General features: G+C 35.2%; 1 protein-coding gene across 1 annotated transcript; it reads left to right on the top strand.

Annotated features, from left to right (window-relative positions):
- The first annotated feature begins 220 nt into the window (after positions 1-220).
- On the top strand, positions 221-2,228 carry LOC107898942 (protochlorophyllide reductase). The gene is made up of 5 exons (XM_016824515.2): positions 221-503; positions 585-671; positions 816-1,350; positions 1,452-1,810; positions 1,907-2,228. The coding sequence occupies exons 1-5, from the start codon at positions 450-452 to the stop codon at positions 2,060-2,062; spliced, it is 1,191 nt and encodes a 396-aa protein (XP_016680004.1). The 5' UTR covers positions 221-449; the 3' UTR covers positions 2,063-2,228.
- Positions 2,229-12,096: the final 9,868 nt, after the last annotated feature.

Here is a 12,096-nt window from a genome sequence, read left to right as displayed (position 1 = left end):
TTGAATTTTAATATATTTTTAATTTGTAATTTAAAAAAAAAAAGAAACATGGCATTCCCTTGTTTAATTTGAGAACAATATGAAAATAAAAAATACTCATAAACTGTGACCCAATTTATAAAATCAATACTCATTTTATTATTTCATAATTGAGTTAATATCGCATCAACTCACTAAAAATTAAACCCAAAATAAAAATGCATATCTCCCTAAACCCATTGGATCGGTTGTTGTTGCCTGTAAACTCCGGGCCAAAAAGCCTAGAGCGTGAACTTGGAAGAGGAATCAGAAACAAAATCCAAAACTCGAAATCTGATTGGATAATGGAAGCTGACATGGCGCATTCTGTCTGTCAAGATGCCTGAAAAAAACCAATCTTATCTGCCTCTCTCCAATCTCAACAAACAACATTAGTACACCCATCAGATTAGCTTTGCAGTAGCGGGTTCATGGCTCTCCAAGCAGCTTCATTGCTCCCACCCACCATCTCCATTCACAAAGAGGTCAGTTGCTATCTACTTTCACTTTCTACAAAATATACCCAAACATAAGCTCAATTAGCTTTTTTTGATTGCATCCTACAGGCCAAATCCAATGCTTGTCTTAAAGAGACAACTCTGTTTGGTGTTCCATTTTCAACCCATTTCAGCTTTCCTCTTCATTTAACTCAGGTAAACACCCAATTATCCTTCTGTTCCTTAAATTTTTTATGGGTTTCATGTTAAGAGTGTTGATAGTGATAGATGAAATTATTAGCAGATGATTGTCATAGTTTATATCTACAATTTGGTACACTGAATGGACTTCAATTATAGGAACTCAGGAAAAAGGGAGTAGCTGCCGGAATTGTTCGAGCACAAACAGCTGCTACAACACCGGCAGTCGATCGGGCTGCTCCACAAGGGAAGAAGACCTTGAGAAAGGGTACTGTGATAATAACCGGTGCGTCGTCCGGTTTAGGCCTAGCGACAGCCAAGGCTCTTGCCGAGACAGGGGAATGGCATGTAATCATGGCGTGTAGAAATTTTCTCAAGGCTGAGAAAGCTGCTAAATCGGTTGGCATTACGAAGGAGAGTTATTCCGTGATGCATTTGGACCTTGCGTCGCTTGAAAGTGTGCGGCAATTTGCGGATACCTTCCGTCGCTCGGGCAGGCCGCTTGATGCTTTGGTTTGCAATGCTGCTGTGTACTTGCCAACTGCTAAGGAACCGACTTATACTGCCGAAGGGTTCGAACTCACCGTCGGAACAAACCATCTCGGTCATTTCCTCCTAGCAAGGCTACTCCTAGATGACCTCAAGCAGTCAGATTATCCTTATAAGCGTCTCATTATTGTCGGTTCAATTACAGGTACCAGTCTATATCTCACTATTGAAGTTCTAAATACAATTTCACTATTGATGTATTTTGCAAATCGATAAATCGTAATCTTGCTCTCAATGCGATTCCAGGAAACACAAACACATTGGCCGGGAATGTGCCACCGAAAGCTAACCTCGGGGACCTTAGAGGTCTTGCAGGAGGCTTGAATGGAATACAGAGTTCAGCCATGATAGATGGAGGAGATTTTGATGGTGCCAAGGCATATAAAGACAGCAAAGTTTGTAATATGCTCACCATGCAAGAATTCCACAGGCGGTACAACGAGGAAACCGGAATCACCTTTGCCTCCCTTTACCCCGGTTGCATTGCAACAACAGGTCTGTTTAGGGAACACATTCCATTGTTCCGTCTTCTCTTCCCACCGTTTCAAAAGTACATTACGAAAGGCTATGTTTCGGAAGAAGAAGCTGGGGGCAGACTTGCACAGGTCAATTAAAACATGTCATTCTATGTTCACATGTACAGTTATAAAATACTTACTTACATGGTTGCATATGAACCAAACAAGCCTTTTCTGTTGCAGGTTGTGAGTGATCCAAGTCTTACAAAATCAGGTGTTTACTGGAGTTGGAACAAGAACTCTGAATCATTCGAAAACCAGCTTTCAAAAGAGGCAAGCGACGCGGAGAAGGCACGGAAGTTGTGGGAGGTTAGCGAGAAGTTGGTTGGTTTGGCTTAAATAGGCACCGAAATGAGAATATATAGACAAACTATAAATATAATTTACCTATGTTTCCAATTTGTAAATGCTACAGGTTTTGTTCTTAATTACAAAACACAGAAAGTTATCCTATTATTTGTCATTTCTATCAGCTAAAACATATGGGAATTGAAGCTTTTGTCAATTATTACTGCAAGCACGAGTAATCTATGAGGCAATAAACCAGTGTATTGTACATGATAGTGCATAATTTTCTTTGTACATATCTAGAACTCAAATCAAACATGCATTAGAGTTAATTCAGCTCTTCATAATGAAGGGATCGAGATTTTCATTCAAGTTAAGAGATGAGTAAAGCACTACCCTTGGTAAAAGAATTCTACATCAGACAACAAAAACAGAGTAAATTTCAGTAGAGGCTGCTCACAGTATACCACAACTTGGACACCCTTTGAAATGCTTTTGCCATTGTGTTATTGGCTTCCTTATTGTAGCCACGTCTTGACTCGGTACATATGGCAGCAAACCAATGTTGAGGGTATTGTGTATTCTACTTCACAGTTTAGGTCTCGTTTGGTACTTCCCCTTGTGGATATTCCCCTTGTGGAATATTTTTAAAATATTTATAATTTTAATACTTTAGCGGTAAAGGTGTATTAAAAGTCAGATTGTATTTTGTTTTTTTTTACTCAAAATTAAAAGTTAGAATGTATTTTGTCTCTTTTACTCAAAATATTAGTAAATTAGTCCCTATACGTTAGATCAAAAATTAAATTGATTCTTTTTATTAAAAATTTCATCTATTTGTATTGTTAGAAACTGACATGACTGGCATATAGTGACATGTCCTGCGTACCTTATGCTGACATAGAATAACCAGTTTTTAATAGTAGAAATGGATGGAATTTTTAATCAAAGAACTAATTTGTCCATTTTTTGAGTAGAGAGGTAAACTTCAATCTGACTTTTAGTACAAGGGTCTCCTTGGTACTTTTACCTTCTAATAGTTATAATTGGAAAGGTAACAATGATCCAAAAGTTATGTCATTTGGTTATATTAACCAAAAGTTATTACTATTTATGGTGATAAGTTATATATGTTGTTACTAAAAATTATGTTAATTAATTATTAACAAAAAAGTCATAATTATTCAAATGAATAACTATTAAATAGTTATGTTTATTGTTAAAAGATGTGAGAGTTATTATAAGACTTAATTCAAAAATTACCCCTAAACTATACCCGTTTTCTCAAGTAGACACCTATTTTTTTTTTGGTCAATTTGCATACTTGTTACCCACCGTTGGTAAAAGAAATTGTCCCCCAATCAAAACTTGACAATTCACCAGCCAACTGCTATTATTCAATTTTATTTTTATAAAATTTTATAAAGATTTTGTTATTCTGAGTTTAAGGGTCTGTTTGTTTCACTGAAAATGTCTTCTAAAAAATGATTTCTGAAAAATGACTTACTTTCATGAAAAAATTAATATTTTCTAATGTTTGGATGAATCTGTGTAAAATATTTTCTTTTGTTTGACAGATTTCTTAAAAATATTTCATAAAAGCTGTTTTCAATTAAACAAACATACATTTGAGTTTTTCTTATCTTTTTATTGTTTAATTGAGTTTATTTTATATCTATAAATTTATATTTTACATTGTTTTTGCATATATTAAAAATATTTTGTTAAATTTAGGTTCATTACAATGTCATTTTTTAGCTACATGACTATCAAGTGAGTATTTTTTTATTTAAAAATATGACATCAACAAAATTGACAAAAAAAATAAAGCAATGTCAACAATTGGATTTGACTTCCAAATTTGAAAAGTAGAGGGACTAAATTCTTGAAAATAAAAGTACAGAGAATAAATTGCAAATTTGTGAAGAGTACATAGACTTACGACATATTTTAACCTTTATATTACAAAAATTTATTATTAATATATTTATAATTGTAATAAATATTTATTATTAAAATATTAATAATGAATTTTTTCAGAATATTATTTAAAATTATTATTTTTAAAATTTATTATTAAAATAAAATTGAAGTATTAAATAATTTATTAAAATAATATTTTACATTAATTATATTAATAATTTATTATATGACCAAATATAAATAATTAAATATGTATGTTTAATAATATATAAAAATATAATATTTTATTTTAATATTTTAATATTTTTAAAAATAAAAATAAAATTTATTATCAATATAATAATATTAACTTGATTTAAGTTAATTTTTATATGAAAATAAAATTACCTATAGAAGAATTTTTTTTTCAAAAAATGAGCTACGCTTTTCAAAAGACTAAGTTTTTTTATAGGAAAAATAGTTTATTTTACATTGGCCTATAAGTCATTTTCCGTTGACCAAGTTGTTTTCTGTGAAACAAACACATTAAAATGCAGAAAATATTTTTCGTAAAATATTTTTCGTAAAACTTTTCACATGTAAACAAACGGACCCTAAATCTTATCATCAATATGTATTTTTTTAGATTGTATATAAAAATATAAAAATATAAAAATACATAAAAAATTAAAATAATATTTGTTACTTTACAATTGAGTTGGTTGAGGAGAAGCTAAATGCTAGTTTCACGGTGTTAGAACTTTTGTCTCGCATTTCGTGTGACCTTAAGCGATCTTTTCTATGCAAACACGCCTAAGTCAGCCTAACCACTAAACAATTGAGGATTCACAAAGAATTTCTCCAAGGCACCAATTTATATAGCGGGAGCAACACTGCCAAAAGAAGGCACAAAAGGAACAGAAAGCCAAAGAAAATTATGCACAAAGGTGTTTGAGTAAATGCTCTCAATTGTATTACTTTCTCTCAAAGAATAGAAGAAACAATGAAAGAATGGAGTGAGTTACAAGTAAAGGGAGGCTCTCTATTTATAGTTGAGCTCCCCCAAAACCGACGATCTAGATCAAGTTATACTGACGGACGAGATTAACCTATCCCTTAAATCAAAAGATTTACAAGATTACATAATCAATTTACATAATCAACTTCTATCTAATCTTACAAGATATGATTCCCCTCCATATTCTAAGACTAGTTCCCTTAATTACCAAGGTAGCCTATGTTGCCATATATTCATCATTGGGTCACTTAGGCTTCAATCTGACAGGTTTCTCTAACAGCTCTTTGAATCAGGTCAATTTTTATGGGCCAAATGATCCCCATCTAAACGGTAGACTTCCATGGGATACATTTAGTGCAATGGTAACGGGCTTTGAATTGCTGTCTGTGACACTAGAATGAGTCTTGGCCCCTAAAAATGAAAATTTTAGTTTAATCCCTCTAAAAATAATGAATTTTCAAATTGATCTATGGTAAAATTGTACTTTGGTCCCCCTAAATATGAAAAAAAATTACTTAGTCGCTTCAAAATAATTTAATTATAAATTAATTTATGATAAAATTACATTTAAATTTCTAAAAAAATTTATAATTTAATTCCAACACTTTTAAAAGAATTTCTGGTTTCGCCCTTGTTGGGACATAATAGATGTGATTATATCAATGAGGTATTAGTTGAAATTTCAAAGTGCTTGATGTGAGATGGTTGCTCGGCCTTAGCATTTTATAGGCTATTATTTCTTTGTAATAAAAAAAGTTTAAGATGCTTAATCTTTCTAGGTTTAAATCCTAGCATTTGTACATTTTTCTTTTAAGCTTAAATTGTTTTTAAAATAAATTTTATATAAATGTATGAAAAGATAAAAGTAGTCTATAATAATGTTTATTAGTTGTTGGTTTAATGTAATATTTGGTATCTAAACTTGACATTTTTTTAATTTGGTATTTAGATATTTTTGTCTAATTTGGTACTTAAACTTGATTCTTTTTTCCTAATTTGGCATGTAATCTCCTTTTTTTTTGATTTGGTACATGAACTTGTTAAACGTTATACAAATTACTCCAAGATGACATGATATTTCTTTTTTGTATTTTAAATGTTTAATTACTTTTAGTTTTATTTATTAATTTAAAATAATGAGTTTCTTTTATATTAGGTTTTTAAAATTCTCTTTTGCTACAGTAGTTTTTGAAAAAATAATTTTGAGAAAATGTTTCTGAGCAAATAGTGTCAAAAACGCTTCAAGCAGGATGCAATGTCAGCAAAAGTATTGAAAGAAGCTCCCACGTGGACGCTGTTTTGCTACAGTAGTTTCTGAAAAAATAATTTTGAGAATATGTTTCTGAGCAAATAGTGTCAAAAATGCTTCAAGCAGGATGCAATGTCAGCAAAAGTACTGAAAGAAGCTCCCACGTGGACGCTCTTTTGCTACAGTAGTTCCTATTTGGCCTGAGGTTATAAATGAGCCAAATTTTATTCTCAGGTTGCATAAGTTACAGCAAAAAAAATTAAAGAGGCTAAAAAGGATAGAAATTGAAGATGAGTGAACGTATTAGTGCTGTTATTTACTATGATGGTGAGGTTCGTCACACCGAGAACGGTGTTGTTTTTTTATCGGAGAATACAGTGTGACTGGTTTTTAACCAGAACATAGATTTGACAAAATTTCGTAAAAGAATTAGGTGTAAAATATTCAGAACGATTTTGTCTATTAGGTGTCGATTTTGTGCTTCTGTTGATCTGGTGACATATGACTCGTTCGGCATTAAAGGTGCTTGTAGCTTTGAGGTAATGGTGCAGACTCATCTCGCTAGTGGAGCACCCTATATTGAGTTATATGTACAATTTGTATTGCCAAATGATGCATTTGCGACTACTGTTTGAGAGGAATACATGACCCCTGCCCGACACTCTGTTAGTGGGTTACAAAACACAAAACCGCCCGTGTTTGGTAGCGGTATAGAATACACAACCCTTGTACGACACTCCGTTAGTGGATGAGACATGCACCTCGGTGGGTCAATGCTTGATGCTGGAAATACGTACTGGGGAACGACATCAACTTCTAGTGGTTGGAAATCTACATCCAATTAGGGACGTTATGAAACACCCAGAAGAAGGAATGATGTATTTCTTACGACGTCCACCGGTGAGGGGACTTCGTACGTTGTAGATGATGGTAGGTTAGAAGATGAGTCGATGTGGATCCACCTCGAGAGCCCGGGTCCGATGGTGCAGAAGTTGTATTATTTTCTAAACTGGAGCTTATTTCAACCGAACCTGAAGATGTTGAAGGGGGTTCAGATGAAGAAGAAGATCCACGATTCAGGGCATACTCGCCTCTAGCCCACATGCATAATGTCGATCTATCTGCAGATAATGCATTGGAGTTTCCAGATCTACCACACAGAATGCGTGATAGTACAAGTTCGTTATTGGATTCGGGTGTATTTGAAGTTGGTAAGGAGTTTTCCAATAAAAATAGTTTTCTTGGTGCATTGAAACAACATAGCATCAATAACGGCGTTAACTACCACGTGGTTAAATCCAGATCTGATAAGTTTGAGGCAAAGTGTGCAGTGTAAGACGGTACATGTTCATGGAAAATCTACACCTCGTTGAGGAAAAGGACAGGGTTGTGGGAGATAAAAAAGTACAAAGGTCTACATACATGTGCTGCAAGTACAATATTTAGGGTTTTTAAATAATGCTGTTATTATGTAATGTTGTATTATTTAACGTACTTCGTTGACAGGTATTTCATAAGATCATCCAAGATAGATTTAGCTATGTTAGCTAGCTTAATACTTCCCACGATGAAGGCAGATCCTAGGACTTTAGTGCTCGTCTTAATTGCCAATATTCGTAGCCAAATGGGGTACACGCCCTCTTACCGCAAGGCTTAGATAGCTAAGCAGAAGATGTTAGAGAAGATGCATAGTGGGTGGGACGCTTCATATAATGAAATATGGCAGTGGTATTAAGTCCTAGAGAGATACGTCTCATGTTGCATAATAGACCTTGAAATGGAACATGCGTACTAAATGACTGAGTGCTCTGTGGATGCAAGTGTTCAAACATCTGTTCTAGACCTTTAAGCAATACTGAGACGTATTTTTATACTGTAAGTCATTGGTACAAATTGACTGTACCTTTATATTTGGTAGATATACCCATCGGCTATTGCTAGCAATGGCACAGGATGGCAGTAGGAGAATTCTTCTAATTGCGTTTGCAAGAACACCGGGGGGGTCAACTGATGACTAGAATTTCTTTCGATCTAGGTTAAGGAAGTATGTGTACCCCCAACCTGATATCTGCATTATTTTGGATCGGGGCACCGGAATACTAGCTGCAGTTAAGCGATAGGGAAGCCTATGACAGCGCATACATTATCAGTATTGCCTAAGGCATGTTGCTTCCAACTACTACAGGCAATATCCATCTAAAAGTGAACGATGACAGGTGACCAACATGGGTATTTAGTCTCTATTAATATAATTTTGTTTGTCATTTTGAATTTATTCTAGATGAAAGAGTGGTATGTAATATTTGCTTTGAACTTATATTGACAGGGTATGAAATAAGTAAAGATCGTTTTCATGAGATGTTGGCAGTTTTGTATTCAGTTAACGACGAAGGCGCGGACTATTTCTGTAACATACCTTTCGAACAGCGGACACAAGCATACGTCAATGACTTACGATATGGTCATATAACCTCAAACCTGGCTGAATGCATAAATTCTGTTCTAAAAGGAACGTGCCATTTACCGATAACATCGGTTGTGCGAGAGACTTATTTTCGTTTAGCGGCGCTATTTCCAAAGCGAGCAGCGAGTTATACAGGCCAAATGCAGGGAGGCCATGTATGGTGTAGGAAGGTATTGTAAGAAATTAACAATGCGAAGGCGCAGGCGAACACCATGCACACAATGTGTCACGATCGAGACAACTTATGGTTTCATATGACAGAGTTTGACAGACCGTACCAAGGTATTACTGGCGGGCAATATCGTGTACACATGAGAAATAGGACTTGCGACTGTGGGATGTTAGACGCATTTCGTTGTCCATGTGCTCATATAATTGCAGCTTGTCAGAATCACCTTCTGGATCCCATGAGCTATGTCGATGAAGTGTACAAATTAGAATACATGTACAATGTTTGGAGACACGTATTCTCACCGGTCTCAGATGAACGTAAGTGACCGTCTGTATCGCTTGCTCCCTTTAAGCTGTTACCGGATAGAGAATTGTGTCGCAAATCAAAGGGTCGACCTTGCTCGACTAAAATACATAACAATATGGATTTCTGAGAAACAGCCAATCAACAGAAGTTGTGTGGATGGTGTAGGAACCCAGGCCATACAAGTAGATCATGTCTAAATCGCAATAGTTGATAGTTGTAAAAAACTATGTTGTATTATTTATATTTTATTAAATGAAATAATATAAAAATATTACCTTATTTAAAAGAATTTCTATTTTATTAAAAATATAAAAGTAAATTACAATTACTTTATTCAAAACAATCTTTTATTTTATTACATAAAATAATATAAAAATATTCAAAATATTTATACAAATATATTAAAATAAAAATCAATGTCCATGCTCGCCGAATTTAATGCCACATGGAGGTCATCGACGGTTTCACGTTGGATTCCTTCTTTGTCCAGCTTCCGGTGGGGTTTGTGGTTGCTCCGACAGGGATTCTGGTTCCTCCGGTAGGGGATCTGGTTGTCGGTGTTGGGAGGATGACCACCTTAATAGAATACTGACTGCGGAGGTGTTTGCATCACTAATGACGAAGTTGTTTGAAACCCATAAGGTGATGGGGATTGGTAAAAAGAATAACTTTCCGAGGGCCCCTCGTACGATCCCTCGTGCAACGACAGCCTATAGATCGACGGTCCACTCGGAGTAATCGAAAATGGAGATTAACCGGGCCATGCATTCTAACCTACCACAGGACTAGAAAAAGGAAACACATAAGGGTTATGATATATAAAAGGGCTAGGATACGCACCTGACATCATCTGAAAAGGCTGTGCTATGGGTGTCGTCAGTTGAAGTGTTGGGCCCGGTAACTGTGTGGGCGTTGTTGATGGGCCTGCGTCGTTGTCCATTCTTCTTAGATTTAAAGGGCCACGTCGTTCCCTTTGGACACGCAATTGCTGCCGCCTCTCCTCTTCCAACAGTAAATATGGCTTGCCATGGATCCTAAACCATGGCATGTATTTCGGTACGCATGCTAACTCTAGAACGATGATCGGTTCCTGAGTAGGTAGATAATCATATCAATCTTTCCATATTTGGATATAGTGTGACTTGAATCTTGGCCAATCCATATGCAATTACCGTAAGTCGATTCAGTGATAATCATCTAACACTTCAGGTGCCACGAGAATCGATTGTCAGAATCTAAATTGCTGTAATACTCTGTCTGACTGGTGCATCTCCATGATAGCATAATTGACCAATGGGACCTTCACATGCCAAATGTTTAGATTTTGAAAGAATTCATCCGGAATTACTGCCCGAATTGCTGGATCCTCGTATGGTGTCCATTGAAACTATATGAACATGATGGAAATATTAGTTATATACATAATACTAAATAATAAATAATAAATACTAAATACGAATCGACTATCTCATTATGTATATCTATTTTATTTAATACGTACTTGTGCTTCCGACCGTTGGTCTAATAGAAGCCGTATATCTTCAAGAAAGGTAGGTAATCCAACATAACTTATCGAATGGTTCCACCTAATTAAATAAATTTTTAGCATACGATTATATTTTAAATCTACGTAATAATTATAAAATCTAATATAAAATTTACCTCGTTATGAGTGGGAATGTATATGGGTGGTCCACTCGAGGACGTAAAAATAGAAAGCGAAATCGTGCCCATGATTGCAATATTGATAGGCAACCTCTGATTTTCGCTTTATTCGGTCGCGTCGCCCCGCACATCTCTCGGTATAATGTTGCCAACACGGCAGACCCCCAACTAAATTCACTAGCTGCTCTAAAATCAACGAGTTTCAGCAGCCATCTCAGATGTACAAGGTTTTGTGAGAAGTCCGGCATCAGAAAACCTCCAATTATCTCAATAATGTATGCCCGAGCATATCGTATTCTTTCTAGTTCAGTAGAATCATCATCTAGCTCTGGGAATGTGTCTCGTAACCAGCTCATCTCGATCAGACCTCCGTTAATATTATCCGGAATAACACCCAAAAGCTCGTAGCATATCGCTCCCCAATCACTAGATTGAACGGACCCGGTGACTGCGTACCCGTCCACCGGCAATCTCAATTACAAATTCGCGTCTTCCAAAGTGATAGTACACTCTCCACATGAAAGATGGAATGTGTGCATCTCGGGTCTCTATCTCTCTATCAACGCACTAATGAGTTTCGGGTCCAACTTGCACCCCTGGCCTATCGTCGCCACGTGCCAAAAACCCACTTCCCGCAGGTAATTCTCTATCAACGGTGATGGAGGACCAGACATATTACGAATATAGCATTGCATTATCCGATCTACAGACTTTGATAAGAAATAAGAAAATAAAAATTATTTAAAATTGCATAAATGAAAAAAAATCTTAAATAATATTTAAAAATTAAAGTTAACACTTATCATTTTCTTTTGTTCGACAGATATGTGTTTATCATCGAGACGAATTAATTCTCTGGCCATTGCTAACACGATCAAATTTTTTTGATTTAAAAAATAAATTCAAAAAAAAATAAAATTAGAGCTTTTTTGAAAAAAATTAAAGAGAGCTTTGAGAGAAATTTGAGAGAAATTTGAGAGATTGAAGATGGAAAGGATTTAAGTGTGAAAAAAATAAAATGGGGGGTTTTTATAGTTTTTTTTACTATTGGGGGGTTACCAACGGTCAAAAAAATAGCTGTTGGTACTGTTCATACACGTGGAAGAAGCGTTTTCCTGCTTTATCCCCTGACAACGCGCTGACGTGGACGCGTTTTGGGGGAAATTGGTCCGTTCTAGTAATTAATTTAGGACCTGACTCATTTCGGTAATTTTAAAAATAAAGGGGCTTTTATTAGTAATTGGACAAGATGCTTAATCTTTTTAGGTTTAAATCCTAGCATTTGTACATTTTTCTTTTAAGCTTAAAT

The sequence above is a fragment of the Gossypium hirsutum genome, chromosome D04 (genome assembly GCF_007990345.1).
Source record: "Gossypium hirsutum isolate 1008001.06 chromosome D04, Gossypium_hirsutum_v2.1, whole genome shotgun sequence".
In the NCBI taxonomy this organism is placed as follows: Eukaryota; Viridiplantae; Streptophyta; class Magnoliopsida; order Malvales; family Malvaceae; genus Gossypium; species Gossypium hirsutum.
The sequence above is the reverse complement of the archived record's forward strand: the minus strand, read 5'-3'. Positions and strand labels throughout refer to the sequence as shown.